Below are 21,246 nucleotides of genomic sequence, written 5' to 3'. Positions count from 1 at the left end.
GTGCCTATTACTTCCAAAAGTTCATGTGTTGCTTTAACTCCATTTCTTCTGGTGCTGCAGAGAAACCCTTTCGACTACCTGAATGGTGAATATAGAGCCAAAAAACTCTCCAGGTTTGCCAGGGTAAGTGTGGATGTGCAAAGCAAGGGTAAATTACAGCCTCCCCCCACCCCGGAAAGTAACCACAGCTTATTTTCTGCACCTGTGTGTGCATACAGCCTGGGGACAACAAGGGGACCATTCCATGGATCCACCATGAACCAAGCACTGGACTAAGCAACTTGCCCCTATTTGTCATCCGAGTCCCCTGATGACTGATGTCAGTAGCTTTTATTGCCCTTTTATAAATGCGACCCAGAAGGTTATTGCCTGGGTCTGTGAGGACTGGAACATGACTTCACCATCTGTTTCCATAGCCCCAGGGAATAAGGGCCTGTGCTTACCAAGCCAGCTCGGGCCTCTAGTCTGTAATCAAGCCTCTCCTGAGGCCAGTCCTGTCCTGGTGCTCGCATAGTAACAGCTACCCAGAGGGCCTGGGAGCACAGGGCAGTCCTCTCTCAAAGGGAAGCAGTTGGTTACCCCAGGAGCCACTGATGGGGGTGGTGTCTCAAGATGACCCTGAAGCACTACCCTGAATGCTGTGGGTTTGCCTCCTCCTAGAACAAGGTCAGCAGAGACCCTTCTTCCTATGTAAAGCTGACTGTAGGCAAGAAGACGCATACAAGTAAGGTAAGACAGCGGGTGCTTAGGCCTGGGCCAAGGAAGTGGGGCCCCAGCCCTCAGGGAGGGAGGCAGAAAGGAAGAAATTCCCCTACACTGAAGGCTTAGTAGGCTCTTTAGTCCTCATGATAACCTCACAAAATAGTTTTATAGCTGAGGACTTGCCCAAGAGCAATTGTACAAAGCAGCAGAATTGGGGTTCAAGCTTGGCCTGGCCCTACAGCCTGTGTCCTTTACCCCAGCACCAGTAATTCTGTCAGCTCTGGGCTCAGTGAGCCTTCATGATATGTTTTTAGTCCCCATTCTTCCCTGCAGAGCACTGTCAGCATTTTGAATCTGGCTGTGTGGTCCTTGTGCAGTCCCCCACTACAGCATGTCATATCTGATCTCTGGGGACAGACTGAAAGCAGCAGGTGCCAGTATCTGTGCTCTCTCCTCCTTCTGTTCCCAGATCTGTCCCCACAGCAAGGACCCGGTGTGGAGCCAGGTGTTCTCCTTCTTTGTGCACAGTGTGGCAGCTGAGCACCTCCGCCTGAAGGTGTGCTTGAAGCTGGGCTCCTGGAACACAGTTAAGAGGTTGCGAGTCTGACATGCGCATCCAGCGGTTCTGGCAGTGAGTCAGGGCCTGTGAGGGAGAGGAGACTGAGGCCCCCCCCCCCAAGGCCTTGTTTCCTCCTCCAGGCGGGTGCCTAAGGTCATTGTGGAGGAGGCTGCCCCTGCACAAGGGTCTTTATAGTTGTTACAAAGTAGCCTTAGAGTATACTCAGGACATTGATAATGGCAGACTTCAATTTTTTTTTTTTTTCATTTAATCTTCACAAAAGATCTGGGGAAGAGTCTTTATTTTGTTTATTTTACCCATGAGGAGATAGAGGCTAAATCAATGATTTGCCCAAGATTTCATGGACAAGAAATTGAGCTGAGGGATTTGGAGCCCTGCTTGGACATTCCATTGTGGAGCAGCTCAGCCCATGGTCTCTAAAGCCCGATGGCCCTGGCCACCTGACTAGCTTGGAGCACTTGCAGGCAGGGATCAGATGCCAGTAGCTACACAACTCAGACTTGGTCGTGGTATAGGTGGATTTAGTTCCCCCTCTAACTGGCCCAGGTGCTAGATGATGACCAGGAGTGCGCTCTGGGAGTGCTGGAGTTCCCGCTATGCCAGATCCTCCCCCACGCTGACCTCACCCTGGAGCAGCGCTTTCAGCTGGATCACTCTGGCCTGGACAGTCTCATCTCCATGAGGCTGGTACTTCGGGTAAGCCCCTCGGCCTGGGGGATGGGGGTGGAGCAAGGTGAACTGTCCCAGCATGAAGAAACTACTCTGTGCTGAAGATGCCAGGAAATGGATTTGGTTTTCATCTCTTGGAATATTGTCAGCTGATATTCCTTCAAATACTGCCTCTTCCCTATTTTTCAATCCCTCCTAGAACTTCTGCATTGAACCTTTACAGCTATCCTCCGTAACCCTTGTTCTCATCTTCTCTTTCCCATCTCATAGTGCTACATTCTACCTTCTTGATCACAAATTTTCTTTGGCTATGCCTAGTTTACTGTTCGACCTGTTTATTTCAGTAGTGAGTATTCTAATTTTCTCTTCCAAATCTACCTTTTTTTTTTTTATTGTATTTTATCTCTTTGTGTCTATATTCCATCTTTGGTCATTGGCAAACATTGTTCATTCTATCATCTGGAAGGTCTGGGACACTGATCTGCTGATACATTTCCATGATGACTCATTTCTCTAATTGACAATGGCCTGCATTAAGGCTGGCTGTTCCTCCCAAGGAAGTTTTGTTGCCACTGGGTACCTCAGAAGCATTACAGTCTGGATTCATTTGTTATTTTCTTTACTTTGGGTATCAAAACCCATGGGTGAATAAATAAATCTGAGGACAGGCCAATAAGTTACAACTCCTCTACCACCACCACCACCCTACCAAAAAAACAAACAAAAACCTAGAGTATATTATTATTATTATTATTCTACCTTTTTCACAGAAACCACCTTCAGGATCTCACATTGACCCAAGGAAAGCTTAACTTTTGTATTTCACTTTTCACTGTCTTTTTCACTTATTACTTATAAATTTGGCTATGCATTTAAAAGGATGTTTCATTTTATTCTGGCATAATGGCTTTTCAGCATATTTGGATTGCCATGTTTATTTCTGGAAATGGAATTCCCTAGGGTCTTGATGATGAGGGGGAAGGAGAAACACAACAGCTGAAGTTGATTGGTAGGCCCGGCCATAACCATCTTATCATCTGCTTCTAGTTCTTGCGTGTGGAGGAACGGGAGCTGGGGAGCCCCTACACAGGACCCGAAGCCCTAAAGAAAGGCCCTCTGTTCATCAAGAAGGTGGCCACCGACCACAGTCCCAATGCCCCAGCCCAAGGAGAAGGCCCTACAGATCTGCCATGTCCCCCAGACCCTTCTTCAAACACCAAGGAGGCACCCAAGAACGCCACAACCACCACCAGTGCTTTCCCCAAGCCCCAAAAGACAGGCCCAGAGCCCAAAGGCAAGGACAGTGCCAAAGGGCTCTGTGAGCCCCCGGGGAAGAAGAAGAGCTCAACCACCGTCTTCTTGACTGTCCCAGGCCCCCACTCTCCGGGGCCCATCAAGTCACCCAGGCCCATGAAATGCCCCACCTCCCCATTCGCATGGCCACCCACGGGACTAGCTCCCAGCATGTCCTCGCTCAACTCCCTGGCCTCTTCCTGCTTTGACCTGACAGATAACAGCCTCTACATTGAGTATGCACCTCTGCTTAATCTCTTCTAAAATCACCTGCATGAAAAATATCTCCCTGGATGGAAGAGTAGATATGAACTTACACACCTGTGCAAGTTCTGGTTTTCCACAAAACATCTATACTAGAGGCAGCATGACACAGGCATGAGCCCGTTATGGCTCTAGTTACTCTAACTGGACAACAGATGCTGGCCTTCGGTTGTTAAGGACCCTTCCAGCAGAAACATTTCCTGAATTCTAAAGAGTCACACTGGGATGATACAAAAAGCATGAAGTATAGAATTACGTAACTGGTAGTCACTTACTCTTTACCATGGCCTTATTTTATGAGATTTGATTCAATCTTCACAATAGCCCCACAAGATAGAACTTACCACCATAAAAGTAAGATTTACCAAAGTCCCCCAGGAATCACGACAAAGGCAGAGACACTCCAGGGTTCATGCTCTTCCTACTGCAAAGTAGGATAAATGTTGATGCTAGATGGAACATTCCTGAGATTATTAACCTACATGGCTCTGTGTTCCCCAAGTAGGACATGTATCTCTGTCTTAGGGGAGAGGGCCAACACTCTAATAAGAGAGGTGACAAACCCTTTCTTCACAGAGGTGGGGACTGCGGGCAGCGGCGGCTTGGCGAGATTCAGCTCACGGTTCGCTACGTGTGTCTGCGGCGCTGCCTCAGGGTGCTCATCAACAGATGCAGGTAGGAGGATTCTTTAGAGGCATCAGGTGGCCACAAACTAAAGTGGGGGCCAGGGTGTGAGGTTCCCAGGTGGAGAAGTAACATATTGGGAAGAGATGAGAATTGAAGGCTTGTGTGCCATGAATGAAGAGAATCCTCAAAGGAGCACTTGGATGGTCATTCTTTGGGGCTGATGGTCTCAGAGGTTTGCTCGGACATAACTACTACAAAACTGTCTGGGGGTGACTGATAGCCAGTATAATTCCCTCAGATACAAAGTACTTGCTGTACCCCAAATACAAAAATTCCTATTTTCAAAATACACCTTGTATCTTGTCCTCTAAATGCCTCTAGTCATCTAGACTATAGAGGGTTCTCTACCCCAGCCATCCAAGCTGAGCGGCCAGTACGCTTTCTCCCAAATGAGTCTTTTCAGGGGCCTCTTTTTTCTACAAATCAGAAACCTGACGCCGTGCACCAGCAGTGGGGCAGATCCCTATGTCCGCATCTACTTGCTGCCAGAAAGGAGGTGGGCAAGTCGGAAGAAGACCTCGGTGAAGAGGAAGACCCTGGAACCTCTGTTTGATGAGACGTGAGTGGGCCCTCAGCCATCCTAGAGTGCCTCATCCACTTGCGTATTGTGTGTGTCCCAGGCAGCCTGCCAGGACTGGGCAATACAACATGGTCCGACTCCATGAAGCTTTCGTATACTTTCTAGCAGGGAAAGGACAACGTGGGCCATTTATCACAAAGGCTGCCCTGAGAGACTGAAGCATTCCTGATTATTGAATGTTCCACAATAATTTTGTTGTTGTTGTAGATAATACCTTTATTTTTTTAATGTACTGTGTCTGAGGGTGGAACCTAGTGCCTCAAGCATGCGAGGCAATTGTTCAACCACTGGGCTACAACCCCAGCCCCCCTCTCTTTAAATGAGGTCTCTTTAATAAGATTCAAATCCTTTTACTGCCAAATAAGTATTCCGGGGGGGGGGGGGGGGCGCATTTTTAACTGCATGCTAGCTAGACCTAATGTTTCCTCCAGAGCTCTTTGGCTTCTCTTCCCTCCTGCAAACAGCAGAGGTGTTAGATGAAGGACTCCTCCCTTTCTCTGCAAAGGCTTGTCCACTCATGTTCCTGGGGACAGAAGAGATTAGGCCAACTCTAATCATGTTTCTTACTTTTGATGGGTTAGTGGTAGCAAGTCTGATTTCAAGTATTTTTATTCTTGATAATCCTCAAGGTACTAAAACCAAAATGTCTTGTTTGCTTCAGAATCCTGAGAAAAGCCATTTCTAGCCAGCTTAGGAAGATGCTGTAACCTCTTAATTATGATTCCCTCTATTCCTGATCAATAACTACTCATTTAAGAGGACTGAGTTCTCTTTGGGCCATGTTAAAGATCCATACTTTGAGTTCATCAGTAGAGCCACACAAGTAAGAGATTTTGATACAGTTATAGAAGGATGTCACAAATTGCTACATAGGAATACAGAAAAGACTTGACTTTTAAAACCATCATTAGTAAATTTCTCAAAATTATGCCTGGATTATCTAAAAGGCAGACTTAGCACTCTGCCCTAAAAATAATCTAAAGTAAAGGCTCTCTTAGGATTACAAAGTTCATACATAGACTCCTCTGCCCTACTCTACAGTCACTATTTTACATGTAGCTTGAAAAAGCCTAACTCTTCAGCAACCTATCCCTTAGATGGTCTGAGCAAACAACTTGGAAAGAGGTTGAGCAGGTTCAGAGTGGGGAAAGGCAACTAAGAGTAAAGCCAAAGTAGAATTAGACAAATGGGTCATAAACTCCAAACCACAGTAGTCTGAAAGGCACACAGCTTCAGAACACTTCCAGGATTCTGATTACCTGTGCACTGAGTACCTAGGAACCAATATGCTCCTCATAGTCTACCGCTCCTGCTTTACTAGGGAAGTGGATAAAACACTTCAGATTTTCAACAAAAATGACTGATGTTTTTTTTTTCTTCCTAAAGATTTGAATTTTTTGTTCCCATGGAAGAAGTAAAGAAGAGGTCACTCGATGTTGCAGTAAAAAATAGTAGGCCACTTGGCTCACACAGAAGGAAAGAGTTAGGAAAAGTAAGTACAAGAAGGGTTCTTGGTACTATATTCCTCCCAGTACTCTAACTCGAGTCCACTGAAATTAAATAATATAGAAATATAAATTCATATGATAAATCCTATTTTAACAAGAATCTATCAAACTCAGTACAACAGAAGAATTTGAATATCCACTACGGTAATAAGTACTGTGATAAGATCCAAGCTTTGCACAATATATTTACCTAAAGTGGAAGAAATATACTCCCTAGGACTATGCCAAGGAAAGGCCCCCCAAAATGGTATGTGTACAGTATTTTCATAGTGTTACATTCAAATAAGTACCCTATACTCGCCTCTTTAAAGGCCAATTTCTATAAAGTAGATGGTATTATCTTCATTTTTACAGATGAGGCAGGTTTTCTTTTTATAACATTCATATATAAACTTGAAAACATGACCTGAAATTCCTAAAGTACAGGCACCTGTCTGTATTTTCCCTCTCGAGAAGGTCCATTTTGAACGCCTAAGAGCCCAAGGAAATTTTATGATGGACTCATGCAGTGTTTTTGGAGGGAAATAATTATTTGCGGTTGTTTAGGTGCTGATTGACTTATCAAAAGAAGATCTGATTAAGGGCTTCTCACAATGGTGAGTATGCTCTTTCATTTATCACTTTTCATCTGTTCTTCAAGACACTGTCTCAGCTGCCCACTCTCTCTCCAAAGTTCTTCCCTTTTCAGTATCAAGAGACAAACTACTAACACCTTTACTTCATGTCTCATTAACCTATCAGACCCCTGTTAACTACCCTTATTCTTGGCTGGCCAACTTGGAGAGAGTTGCTGCTGGCTCTGTAGAGGCCAATGCCGTTAGTAATGAGCAGGTATTGTGGACCTAACATAAGTCCAAACCCAACTGCCTTGCAGGTATGAGCTGACTCCAGATGGACAGCCCAGAAGCTGAGTAGCAACATCGCTGATGTGTCAGAATGTGTGTATATATATACAGTTTGCCATTTGATGAAAGTAAATACTGTGTTAAATTTATCTGCATGGCCAGACAGTATTAGGAAGAAACAGGAGTTATGGAAAGAACTACTGCAATTGGATTTGTTCAAATGCAGAAAGAAATGGGGATATTTGTGTCTAATTAGCATCAAAACCTCAGTAGTGATTTTTTTTCACTTTTGATGGGTAATTATGCACATCTGATTTAGGTCTTGCTAGAAAGTGTCCTGTCCCTAACATACAGGCTGGAAGAAGTCCTAAAGGAGCTACCAGTATTCCTGGGCAGTTATTGACCAAGGGAGGACACTTTTCTGGATATAAAAAGTGACCCCAAACTGCCAAGAGCTAGCACTGCCAAAGCCCTGTTTGTAACCTGTGGTGCTTGTGTGCCTGGACCTTTGACTCTGTTTTACAGTGATATACCTAAGTACTCTGGTGGTGGGGAACCTAGGGCCAAGTTCCAAACCTAGGTCTGAGTCTGAACTTAAAGGCTGCTGAGGAATGGCACTGCCAAAGGAAAAGGAGCTTTTTGTATCTCAGACAAGTTTGGGAATTCTGTTCCACCATTCCAAGAGATAGGTAGTTTACTTAAATAACACATTAAAAGCAAAATATGTAAATTGTCTACTTAAACAAGTGCCTCTTATGCATTTCAAACTCTGTAAGACCACATAGACTTGCCCTGATATTCTTAGAGCAGTTGTCAAGGTCACATCCTCTTCTCTGTTAACTCAGGCAATGTTCTAAACAGGAGATCACATAATTTATAAGTAATATGATGAACTATTTTTTATAAAAATCAAAGCCTACCCCTTAATTTGCCTTTTAAACCTAATCTGATTTCAGCTACATTATCCTGAGCAGATGGTCTGTTAACTGAGTCATCCAAACACTATGCCCCTCAAACTTCTCTCCTCCACTAAGCCAGCCCATGCTGAAAGGGCCTCTTCCCACCAACTATCTAGCATTTTTCATTGTAACAGTAAACTAAAAATGTTTACTAAGTATCTTGTTAAGCAACTGTCAATGAAACTGTTTCAGTTTCATTGAAACTAAACTTCAAGCTACTTGGTTTTTCACCCTCTTCTTAAGACTGTTAAGTAGATATACAATAAAAATTGGTTTCTGCTGAGATTTCTATTTTTGAATGACAGATTTTCATAATATGAGAAATGATGCTGTCTACTTCATGACATTGTAATTGTTCCCTAAATAAACAAGTACCTTGAAAATGGTAAAGCATCAAGTAGTATAAGGGAATGTATCATTACATGTTAAATATTAGAATCACTAAAGCAACTACTGATCAAGGTGGCAGACAAATGAAAGCTTACCCTTCTTCCTAACAGGTAAAATTCCGCATGATGATCGGAAAAGCAGTACAGAATCAAGGATGAGTTAAAGGAAACCAGAATTGTTAGCTTATGTCAGACTGGAGGCAAGTCTATGGGCCCTATGTGAGAGAGTAAAGAGCCTGAAAAGTTATGTCTCATCAGAAGACAGATGCCAATTAGCACAGGAACATAAGGTCTGAAATTACATACCACCAACTTGGTGTAGAAATCCCCAAGACTAAAAAATTGGTTTAGAACCTGGAGTCCTGTTAAGATCATATTAAGTCAACCATAAAACTGGTCCTTAAGGTTGCCCTTCACTTCCAGGGAGACTGATAAAGCAGATTTGTCACTAAAAGGAAGCTCACAAGCAAAAATTATGAAACAAAACATGGATAAAACTAGTAACTGGACACAAGAAGGAAAATGTCATTAGGGCAGAAGTGGCTATAGGGGAGCAAAAATACTTGTAAGTAGTTGGTAAACCTGTCTTGATTACTTTAAAAAAAAAAAAAAGTGTTAATTGGCTTTCCATTACTTTAACCACCTGATAATCAGCTCTTAAAAAGTTCATCTAGGCACAGAGCTGGAGGTTTCACTTCATTGTTTGGACATGATAATAAGAGGCTGGGGTCTCAGTACCCGCTTCAAGGACACATTCCCAAACTGGAAGACTAAGAGGTGGAGCCCAGTGGGAAATTCCAGCATCTCCCAAATAGTGCCACAGGCCTGGGACCACACCTTTTACACGTGGACCTTTGGGACTTTTATACAAACCATAGGAGTAAGCAACCAAAGACTTTTTTTTTTTTTTAGTTCCACTGTTTTCTAACACCTGGCTGGTTATTTAGTGTCCAAATCCTTATTTAGGGAGCTAAAGGGATTTATAATTGGTTCTAAAAATATAAAACCAATTGTGGGTTAGATACTGAATTATTACCTTCAGCTTCAAATCAAAGTCTCTGTCCAGGGTCTTTCTGCTGGGCTTTTCCAAAAGCAATGGAAGGACACTGCGAGGCTGGAGCAGCTCCTCTGCCGAGGTAGGTTCTCCAGGGTTCTGCCAACCTAGGAGCATGTTCTCGTTCACCTCATTACCCCTCACAGTTCAGCCCTGGTTCCTGCCCTCATGTTCCACCACCACTTGCAAGTTTCTTGGCCAAGAGGGCTCCTGTGACAGCTCCACCTCTCCCCTGAGGCTTAAACTGGCCTGGTGAGGAGGTGCTTATCCTTTTTTTTTGTACCCTCTCCCTTGGCCCTATGGAGTGGTCTACTTTCCAAAGATGCTACACTGTGTCCAAGAGTATTCTCTTACCTCCTTTTAAATAGTTAGCCACCTTTTAGTAAATTTTTCATGTTTAGTTACCTGTGCAATGTGGTTTCTCTCAACTGACAATATGTTAAAATTTTTAACCAAGAACATAAAGTAAGAGAAAACCCACCAAGTTGAAATATAAAACTTCCAAATCAATAGTGAAAAAGCAAAATTAACCCCCTCCCCAATAGTGGGGAGGAAAGCACAGAAAATGTGATAGAGAGAATATAAAAAAGATGCCAAAGGGCTTCTATAAATGTCTGTAATCACAATACACTGTTAAAATCTAGAATATCAGGGGTTGTGGCTCAGTGGTAGAGTGCTTACCTAGCATGTCAGAGGTACTGGGTTTGATTCTCAGCACCACATAAATAAAATATTGTGTCCTAAAACTAAAAAAAAAAAAAAATAAACATTTTTTATAAAATCTAGAATACCAAAGAGCATGAAAGTAAAAGGCATAGCTATATATGCTGTTTCCAAAAGCTCAAACATACAAATGTATAAGTAAAAAGATACACCCAAGAATACTTACTATTCATATAATCAGAAATCTTAACAAATATTACATTAAGAAAAAGCTGTTTCCTATCACTTCTAGTCAACACTATTGTAGCCCATGTTAAAAAAAGTCAAAACTGTTAAATATTTGTATTTAAATATTGCCAAATCACACATCACCACCAAGGCTTGTTCACATTGTTATCCAAATAAATGGTATTGCTTCAAGTGCACAGCCCGTGTGGCTACACAGGCCTTTCCCCCTCTGATCCAGCAATTTAAATTCTAAGTACTCTAGAAAACTTACATATAAATACAGGTGATGATATGAACATTAGATGCAAAATAAATTGCTAGAATTAGAATTCTTTTTTTTAGCAAGGTTGATGGATACAAAATTTTTTTTAAAATCAATTTTAGTTCTCTATTCCCTCACCAATGAGAAAATGAAAATGGTAATTTATAAATGCATAAGACTTCAAGCACTATTCATATAACCACCTCTATATGAAAATTATGCAACTTTTAAAATAAATTCAGAGACTAAACAAATGGAAAGCTATGCCATATTTGAAGACCCAACAGTGTAGATGCCTATTCTCCCATGCTAATTTGTTTTTAATGAAAGCTCATTAAAAATCCAAAAGGTTGTATGTGGGTAGCTTTGTAGATTCAATGCACATAGAAATCCAAGGGCTGGGAAGTCTTCAGCAGTATGACAAAGTTTACTTTCAAGCCATACAATAACTGAAACAAGGTGGTAGTAGTACAGGAAGAGACAAATGGACCAAAACAACAGAAAAGCCCAACAATAGTAGTTGTAGTAGTAGTCTATGACAGAGGCACCACTATGAGCAATGGAAAAGGTCAGACTTGTCACTAAATGGTGCTGGCACAACTGGATATGCATTTGGGAAAATATGAACTAGTCTTTTACTCTTGCCACATTCAAATATAAATCAACTTTAGGTTTAAATGTGAAAGGAAAACTTATGCTGTAATATGGAAGAATAACTTCACAATTTAAGACCAGGGCAAATTTTCATAAGCCACAAAGAACACTACCTATAAAGACCATATCTTTCTCTACATTAAAACTAAGTTCTAATGTGGCTCAGTGGCTGAGTACTCCTGAGTTCAATTCCCAGTATTGCCTACCCCCCCAAATTGTTATTCTGTGCATTGAAAGAAACCAGAAATGAAAAGATAGGCCTCAGAATGGAAGAAGACATTTATACACACATAACTGCCTGATGGCTCATGTCCAGAGTAATAGCTCTTTACAATTTACTCAGAAAAACATAATCTAATAGTTAAATGGGCTAAAGACACAAATGCTTCAAAAAGAAATAGAAATGTCCAATAAGTAAATAAAAGATACTCAACTTCTAATCAGGGAAATAAACAAAAATATAATAGTTCTCCAACTATACTGGCAAAAAGGATGTTGAAAATAGGGATTTTCATACATTGTACCAATTTATACTCCTCATGAGCAATCACTTTGGAAAACAGTTTGGCATTTTCTTCTAAAGTTACACATTCTCTATCAAAGTCATCTTCTATAACTCTAAAGACTCCATTCATATTGATATCCACAGAAATGGTATTGCCTCAGGTTATACGATACTTAGCACATGTGGCTACACATACCAGCAATTTTAGTTGGATGTATACTCTAGAAAGCTTGCATAAAAGGGTTCAAGGATGTAGACTCATAGCAGCACTGCTCAGAATAGCTAAGAAGTGGAAACCACCAAAAGTCAACCACCAGTATAACAGAAAAATGAGTCAGAGAATACTCATAGGTAGAATAATTCTACAGCAATCAAAACACATGACTGAACCTAGCACACAACACAGATGCACTGTATAATCATAATACTAAAGAAATATTAAGAGGACAATTGTGATTTTTATAAAAACTAAATTATATTGATTTAGGCATCACATAGAAATGGTAAAACTAGTTTTATAAGACCAAAGAAGTGATTAATGTTAAAGTCAGGATAATGGTGCTCTCCATAGGAAGGGACATTTAAGGTGGGTTGAGAGGGCTATCTGGAGTGCTAGAGATGTTTTACTTTTTGGTTGTCATATGGGTATTCACTTTATATCATTCATTATCCTTGACATTTATGATATTTTATAATTAAAAAGGTCAGTAAAACAAATTAAAAGGAAGATAAAGGAGAAGAAATACCTAGTAAGAAAAAATATATATTCAAGGCAATAAACATGAGTAGCAATAGGAGGTATATTAGGATGATAAAATAACTTAACAAGTTTATAGACATTTTAGTAACTCCTAGAAGCCAACAAACCAAGCAGACAAAAACCAAACTGTTAGAAATGTAGTAAATATCACAATAGCACAACATGTATATAACAGAGATTAGACTTTTTTAAAAAGAATATATGGAGCATTATGAAAATTTGTCTAAAGTCAAAAACCTCAAATCCTAAAGACTTAATACCAAAAAGATATTCTGATTATAATGCAGTAAAATCAGGGGGGAAAAAAAAGGGACTGGGTAGATTCAGTGGTAGAAACCATGCTTATCATGTGCAAGGTGCTAGATTTGATCCCTAGCACCAAAATAAAAATAAACAATTTTAAGAACAACCCTAGAAATTCTACATATTTTCAGACTTCAAGTTATACCTCTAACTTCTGCTTCTAGCCAGGATGGAGTAATGTAAACCAAATTTACCCTTCTACCTACAATAACCAAACCCAAACAAAACATATGAAACAGCATTGAATGTCAGGAATATGTCCATATGAACATGAATGTTCAGAGCAGTTTTATTTTAGTAGTCAAAAATTGGAAATAACCCAAATTTCCATCATTAAGTGAATGGATGAACAAATGGATGACAGAATACTACATAGTGATAAGGAATGAACTACTAATACAAGCAAAAAAAAAAAAAAAAAAACACCATAAAAATCTCAAAATAATTATGTTGAAAGACGCCAGACTAAGAGTATGTAAGATTCTAGTTATATAAAAATCTATAAAATGCAAACTCATTTATAGTGATGGAAAGCTGACCAACTACTTCCTGGAGACTGGAGGAATTGGGAAGGATAGTAAGAAAATTTTGGAGTGCTAGGTATATCTATCATTTTGATTGTGGTGATGATTTCACAAGTATATATGCACATCAAAACTTGCCAAATTTACACTTTAAAGTTTCTACCACTGAGGCTCTGGGTTCAATCCCCAGGACCACATAAAAAAAACTAAACTAAATAAAGGTACTGTGAACATCTACAACTAAAAATGTTTTTAAAAAAACACATACAGTTTATATGTCAATTACACATCAATAAAACTTTTAAAATCAATTTTGGTATTTTAAATGTTTATATTTAAATATTGCTAAATAATTAACTTTGCTTTTTATAGTTTAAATAATTAAAAAATGGATAAAGTAGATACAATAAGAGAGGGCCTAAAACTATTCCTATTAGTGTCACTATCCCTTCCCAGTGATCCTTGAGGCACTTCCAAATGAAAACCCTAGGCTTCTAGAGAAAATTTTGAAAACTTACATTTTAAACTAAGAGTTATTCATAGGCTCTTAAATCAGGTGCCAGATTAAAATGATTTATTATCCTGGCATGGTGGCACACACCAGTAATCCCAGCTTCTCAAGAGGTTGGAGTAGGAGAATGGCAAATTAGAAGACAGCCTAGGCAACTTAGAAACAAACAAAAAAATGTCTCATGGCAATTTCTTTGAATAATCAATTCGGAGTATTTACATCATTGAATATCCAAATACTTTTCTACTCAACCTCAAGACATGTTCTACGAATTCTGGATAGAGAGTTTTAATTTTAGAAGAATCTAAGTTATTGTCTATGCCTGATCCCTAAGCCTAATGTCACAACACCAGGGATTTGGATGCTGTCTATGGACATTTTCTCTCCATTCCACTCTGCTGCTTCCTGAAAATGTTTTACAATAATATACCAAGCAACAAAAATAACAGAAATCCTCCTAGGCCTGCTGCTTGTGGAGAGGAGATGGAGGGCAGGTGGAAGTGGCCCACACTCATGGATGTGATGCAGAACACTGGACCCTGAAGCAAAGCAGGCTGAAAGTTGGGAATAGAGAATAAGCAGAAAGCACAAGAACAATACTCTTATGTAAAATGCAGCAAAGGTGAAGGAGTTGCCCAAGGAAGGCTGAGCCTATGAAAAGAATGACTCATTATTTGTGAGTAATACAAATAAGTCACTGAGGACACTTATGTTTGGAAATTCTTTACAAAAATTTTATTTGAGATCTCATGTCCTTATAAAAAGTACATTACATTAAAATTTTAAAAAATATTTTTAAAAAAATGAGGGACTTCTATTGACTCACCTATTTTATTTTACTCCCATGATTTACTTCCTATTCTAACACTAAGATATAACATTTTTTTCTTCCTTTTCTTCCTCCTGCTTTGAAAGGGCAACCACCATGAGGGATATCTTAGTAAAATGCAAATTAATCATTTCCAGGAGAGCAGTAGCTTCCTACTGGCTGGCCTTAGAAAGCAAATGGTATTCCTTTTGCCCTGAACCAAAGGTCATTAGACCTTCAATTTAATTGAAACTTTTCTATTATTTGCAATTTCTCTCCTTGGGTGTCTCTTTTACTTACAAACTCTACCTTAAAATAACCTTAAAATTTAAGCATCAAGTGTTTTTAAGAAATGATTAAAGGATCTCAAATTAAGTTACTGCTTTAATAACTTAGCAGCTATTTTCTATAAAAGAATCTTAGTACTGGAGAATGACCCAATATTAAGATGATTTCTGTGAGCAAATACATTTTATAACCCTTATGACAAAATAAGATCAATTCTACAAAATACTTAGAATGTTAAGAATGCAATTTACACAGTAAAAATGATTTGATTTGTTTTCAGTAAGAAAGTACTTTTAATTTCTTTACTGCAGGTACAATGGCATCCAAGTCATCAATTTCTGTAACAGAAAAACAAAAATAATAAAGCAGAGTAACTTTCTAGTGATCAGTTCAGGGGAAATGAGAACTCTATGCAGAAACAAACCTCAAGCAAAAAGACAATACTGGTGCTTTCATGCACATCATGGTGATACATTATCACTGATTCAGAGACAGATGCTAAACAGTGCATCTGTTTATAAAAGCTACCACATACTCACAAGTACTCTCTGACTCTGGCTCTTGCTAACACATCCAACTGGTCACATTTATGATGTGTAGTGCCTCTTTAGACCTAATTACACAGCAAAATCCCAGGTAGCAGCATTTCTTTACTAGGGTCTTCATCTGAAGTCCTAGGAAATTCTTCTCATAAAACACAGTGCCCTTGGGCTAAGGTTGTGGCTCAGTGGGACAGCACTAGCCTAGTAGTTGTGAGGTACTGAATTCAAGTCTCAGCACCACATAAAAAATAAAGATATTGTGTCCATTTATAATTAAAGATATTAAACACACAGACACAGACACACAATGCCCCTCTGATTCTCTTAGGAAGAGTTCTCATTAGTGGATCACCCATAGGCCTACCTTTTGAGCTGAACAGGTGTGCCTAATAAGAGGTGTGAAGGTCCACAGAGAGAGAACCTCAGGTGCCAGGTGTGAGAGTCCTTAGCTGGTCTGGCTTCCCAGATAAACCAGTTCAGTTTCTTCTCTGACAGATTTTTCTAAATTTGATTCCTCTTTCTTAACCTATCTTATTCCAGCCAGCTGAAGTTAGAACTCATTCTCATAAGCTCCTAGCTATGGAGAAAGCAAAGTCCCTTTTTCTCATTATCCAGACTTCAGCCTTCCTTAAAGTAAGCCCTAAGGGCAGATTTATAGAAACCCACTACTTTTTTCTGACTTATTCTGCCATGAATTCTTGGAATCCAGCTCTCTTTCTCTCCATTGTTTAGCTAGATTTTGGTTGCTCTTGCTTTAGCCTTAACACCTGACCCATGCTGACCCACTGTCATGAGTTCCATAAGCTTCTGACTTCAGTCAGAATCCCTGTCTGGGCTCACAAAGCATCAAGCATACAGGAAGGGGGACAGTGTAATCCAGCCTGCTGCAGAGAATTTGGTTCACACCTTACATTGTGGTAAATAAAGGTCCAAAAATCAAGTTATTCCCAGACCTTCCCCGACCCCCATCCATTCTGAAATCATATCTCTTTTCCCATTAAATGAGAAACCTGCCTTATAAATTAACCTCATAGACAAAGACCTTTGTTGATATGGAAATTTTCTCAGCCAATTATACCACTTACATAAGCATAGAAACTAAAATTTATTGAAGGGTAGTCTCCCTATCTGATATCCAATACACCACTAGATACTTAATGACATTTAGTAATTTAAAATCCAGTCACATTTTGCCAAACTTCCCCAATGTTAAATATTTAACTCCAGAATTTCAACTTCAAACCAAATACAAAATTCCTCCGCAAGAACCTTGAACTTTCTTGCAAATACATGTACTACGTTGAATGTAATAACATCTGAGACAAAGGTAATAAAGGGTCTTATTTCAAGTGTTGCAAGCACACCCACTAAAATGTTTATTAATTTGCAAAGTAGTACTTATTAATTAATACAAACATCACTGTTGAATTTAATGGCCCTCCTGAAGCAAGTAGAATCATTGCAGGAAACCAGTCTCTTCAGGATTCTAGACAACCCACTTGTACAATTTCATAACCCATCTTTTTAAAAATTGTTATTAGTTGTAAATGGACACAATACTTTTATTTTATTTATTTTTATGTGGTGCTGAGGATTGAACCCAGTGTGCCTTAAGCATGCTAGGTGAGTGCTTTACCACTGAGCCATAACCCCACCCTCATGACTCATCTGAAGTTTAGCTTTCAAGTAATATTTTCACTTGCTAGGAGCTTCAAAGCATATAGAGAATGCCTAAAGGACACTCATTCTTTGTTTCCCTTGAGTCCACAGTCCACATAACACCAGTCACAAAACTTCCTTTATGTTCTCTAGGCTATACACTGCAGTAAGATATTTCTTTTATTTATTAATTTTCTTACCAAATCTGAATTTAATCATTTCCTAATCTTCCTACCAAGTCTCATTTCTGCTTCTGAAAATTGAGGAATCATTCTTTAAAATCCTTTCAAATGAGCTAAACAAAAATTCTGCTAGTGAATAAATCACTTTAAACTTTGAAAATTGTTCTTAAGATAAATTAACTTTACAGCCATGTTAAAATAAGAGTCTCTTTGCCTATGATCCCTAAGCAAATATATTTTTTCCCCTTTAACAGATACTGCTACTAATGAAGCTCTCAATCTGACCAACAGTATAGATGCCGTACTTAAGTCTCTTCTATAGATGTTCACTACTTTACATTACTTCATATCATCTGAGAAGAAAACTTTGTGTACTCTTAAAACACAGTAGGCTATGCCACCTTTAAGACAAACAAACAAAAAGAGGGGGAGGAGGAAAGGCCTTTCAAGATCATAAATTCTGCCAGATGCAGTGGTGCACACCTGTAATCCCAGTGACTTGGGAGGCCGAGGCAGGAGGACCATGAGTTCAAAGCCAGCCTCGGCAACTTAGCAAGGCCCTAAGCAACTTAGCGAGACCCCATCTCAAAATAAAAATTAAAAAGGGCTGGGGATGTGGCTAAGTGTTTAAGCACCCCTGGGTTCAATCCCCTGTGAGGGGTGGGGGGAAATAATAAATTCTGCCAAGATTTCTTATTAGGCAATGGCAGAGCCAGAGTTAAACTGGGCCTGGCCAGAGTAATGCCATTTTTTATAACATCTCAAAACAAGGCAGTTCTAATCTCCTTAAAGGCTCTGTGCTGCTCTATTCTGTGGACTAATTCCAACTGACTCTAACTTCAAGTAAGGAGCATGTTTCCACAACTATTAATGGTTTACAGACACTTCTATCAAACATTCAAGGTAAAAACACCAATCCAGTAACTAAGGAACACTCTTCTCTCAAACCCACTGACATCTTAAAGACTCAAAATTTAACTATTACCAATGGAGTTCTTACCTAGGATTTCAAGTAGATCATTAGTAAATGCCTGAAATGCTGGGAAAAATTCCTCATGTTCTTCCAATTTGTTGATAATGCTGTTTAAAAAATGCAAAGTTACGTCAAATTTCCAACTTTGGGTTCTTACATCTGATTGCAAGCCAATGGTTGCAAAAAGAACATCTTCAAAGTGGAAAGAGACTATCCTAATTTAAATATAAACTTAATAATCATTCACTACAATATTTTCTATTTTTGCTTTTCGTTGTCCTAATATCAATGTCCTTTAAGAAAACATCATCTGTTTAATTACATCATATTCTTGACATGGCAAACTTTCCATTTAGCTCAAGCCTTCTTTAGAGAACCATGCTTTTATTGCATTTTCTAACAGGCTTTTATGCTCAGCATCCTATTAAACATGAAGATAAAAGTATGAACAGTGAGTAAAACCATGGGTAGAGAGAAAAAGACAAATAATGGGATATATGTTCCTTTTAAAAGCATTAAATATCAAAAACTCAAGTGTCAGATTTTATAAGGGTTCTTCCTGGAAAACATACAGGACATAAGAAATACGTGGAATATGTTGTTTCCTTTTCAATCTGTTGCAGTATAAAAGGAGGGAAGGCTGGGAAAAGTTGTCTTAAGCTACATCTCAATTTTGGAGGGGTATTGTTGGGGATTAACCCAGGGTCTCATGCATGCTAAGCACACAACCCACCACTGAGCTACATCCCCAATCCCTCAATATTTTTTAAAAACAGTAGGTTTTATATTAGCAATGCCCAGTCTTTTAAAAAATACTTCACATTTACTGTCTAATCAAATAATTAATAAATAACCTGTTAGTAATTATTCAGTGGTATATGGTAGTATCCTAAAAACAAGACTTGTTGATATGATCTAACTATGATCATGGTAGAACTCACTGGATCTACCATAAACAATTGGTATTCAACTTTAAAACCTTCATTTTCATCTGCTTCTTTAAATTATGCCAAGGCATCAATTCTGTAGGCAGTATTCAAAAACTTACACAAATCCTTTATAACAAAAGAAACTACATGGTATTACAGATTTTAATAGTTTCTACAGTGACTAAAACGGTTTGAATTTTTCCACATACAACTTTCCCTGGGAACAGGCTTATGCTGAAGAGTTTCTTACCCAACCTATGTAAACTTACAGGCCCAGCAACTTATTTCTGTCTTGAAAATACTTAGCATTTTCTCCATCCCTAAAGGTGTGGGATTATTTTAGGTTGTCAAGTTACTTAACAAGTGCCATTCCAAATAGGGAAGGTAAATAAGTTAGGAACTTTTGAATGTCTTTAATTTCATCACTCCAAGAATTCTGGATGATACTCCTCAAACAAATACCTTTGGAAGTCTTCAGGTCCTAACACCTGCTTAACCTGCTCATTCACATCCTCATTAATCATCCTACACAATTTTTCAACTGTGCTCACCAGCACATACATTGAGGATGAACTGTCTGCAAAGAGAAATAAAAACATAGAATATATAAAAAGAGGCTTTCCAAAATCATTACATCCATCAAATATTTTATACTTTAGTTATCCTTGATTCTTTAACCTATTTTTTAATTTCTTAGGAAAAAAATTATCAAGTAGGGGCCAAAAGTGAAAAAGGGTCATCACCTAATTCTAAGAGTTCCTGGAGGTTTCTCATAGCGTTGTTCATTTCTCCAAGCCTACTATAAACTTCATTCATTCGGGGATAAACTCCATTTAAAGAAGGCACATCAAATAATTTTTGGAAGTGAGCAACGATAGCTTGCAAAGTTTGCAAGTTTGGCATATTGCTGTCCTGTCCAAAAGAAGGTATGGAAAAGATCATTCATGTCTGGAAATATTCTAAATATTTAATTAAAAAAATTTAAAAACTTAAAAATGTGAACATTTATATAAGTTAAGCATTACCTTTTCCTTATTTTCCACTTCTTCCAACATTGTATCCACCATAAACAATAGATCTTCAACTTTAATACTTTCATTTTCATCCTGTTTCTTTAAATTATGCCAAGGTATCAATTCTGTAGATAGCGTTTTCAAGGACTTATACAAATCCTTTATGACAAAAGAAACGACATGGTAGTATTGATTTCAATAATTTCTACAATAACACTAATAAAACAATCCAGGCAGTTTAAAAAATAGACATGTAACCATCATCAGTGTTTAGAAATAATTTAAAAAAATTTATTAAAATTAGGTTTCTCCAGGAAAACATAGGATTTATTTAATAAAAACAAAGTACACACTGATTATTCCAAATATGGATGCCCTAAGCAATTATATGTTATTTATGATCACTATATTATTTACGTGGTTATCTTGAATTACTGGTATATAAAACCAAAATATAAGGATAAACTTACTCTTTGAGTCCCACTCCCCACCAGTGCTGGTGACTGAACCCAGGGCTTTATGTATGCTGGGAAGCACTCTACCACCAACTTATATCCCCAGCTCACATTCTGAATTTTTATAATAGCTTTGAGATGAATTTATATACCAAAAAATTAATCAAGTATACAACTCAGTTTTAGTATTTTCAGAAATATACAAACCTCACCACTATCTAACTTCAGAACTTGTTTATCATCCCAAAAGTAATCCCATATCCACTCATAATCCTTCCCCATGCTCCTCTGCCCCCCAGCCTCCAGGAACCACTAAGCCTCTTTGTTTCTATGATCTGCCATTTCAGGTCATTTCACCAAACAGAACCACACAAATGACCATTTGGGACTGATTTCTTACACTAAGTATATCGTTTCTGAGACTCATCCATATTGTAATGTATGTCTCCATATAAGA

General features: G+C 38.8%; 2 protein-coding genes across 9 annotated transcripts in view; one reads left to right on the top strand and one right to left on the bottom strand.

Annotated features, from left to right (window-relative positions):
• Esyt3 (extended synaptotagmin 3) overlaps positions 1-8,472 on the top strand; it is a 46,182-nt gene extending 37,710 nt beyond the window's left edge. The window contains exons 14-23 of the mRNA XM_027934006.3: positions 61-123; positions 661-729; positions 1,172-1,258; positions 1,829-1,978; positions 2,999-3,480; positions 4,085-4,183; positions 4,623-4,754; positions 6,162-6,267; positions 6,830-6,879; positions 7,158-8,472. Coding sequence (XP_027789807.3) covers positions 61-123; positions 661-729; positions 1,172-1,258; positions 1,829-1,978; positions 2,999-3,480; positions 4,085-4,183; positions 4,623-4,754; positions 6,162-6,267; positions 6,830-6,879; positions 7,158-7,194 — 1,275 coding nt within the window. The 3' untranslated portion in view covers positions 7,195-8,472. The remainder of the gene's footprint in view (positions 1-60; positions 124-660; positions 730-1,171; positions 1,259-1,828; positions 1,979-2,998; positions 3,481-4,084; positions 4,184-4,622; positions 4,755-6,161; positions 6,268-6,829; positions 6,880-7,157) is intronic.
• A 6,181-nt stretch (positions 8,473-14,653) lies between these two features.
• Cep70 (centrosomal protein 70) overlaps positions 14,654-21,246 on the bottom strand; it is a 56,387-nt gene continuing 49,794 nt past the window's right edge. For 7 of the 8 annotated variants that reach the window (XM_071615610.1, XM_071615613.1, XM_071615612.1 and 4 more), the window contains 5 exons: positions 20,347-20,493; positions 20,065-20,233; positions 19,784-19,898; positions 18,420-18,499; positions 14,654-15,374 (listed from right to left, as the gene is read on the bottom strand). In XM_071615610.1, the coding sequence (XP_071471711.1) occupies positions 15,313-15,374; positions 18,420-18,499; positions 19,784-19,898; positions 20,065-20,233; positions 20,347-20,493 (573 nt within the window). In that variant the 3' untranslated portion in view covers positions 14,654-15,312. The remainder of the gene's footprint in view (positions 15,375-18,419; positions 18,500-19,783; positions 19,899-20,064; positions 20,234-20,346; positions 20,494-21,246) is intronic. The other variant, XM_027933970.3, reaches the window with a different exon arrangement.

This window comes from Marmota flaviventris, chromosome 8 (assembly GCF_047511675.1).
Source record: "Marmota flaviventris isolate mMarFla1 chromosome 8, mMarFla1.hap1, whole genome shotgun sequence".
NCBI lineage: Eukaryota > Metazoa > Chordata > Mammalia > Rodentia > Sciuridae > Marmota > Marmota flaviventris.
This window is presented reverse-complemented; position numbering and strand designations above follow the sequence as displayed.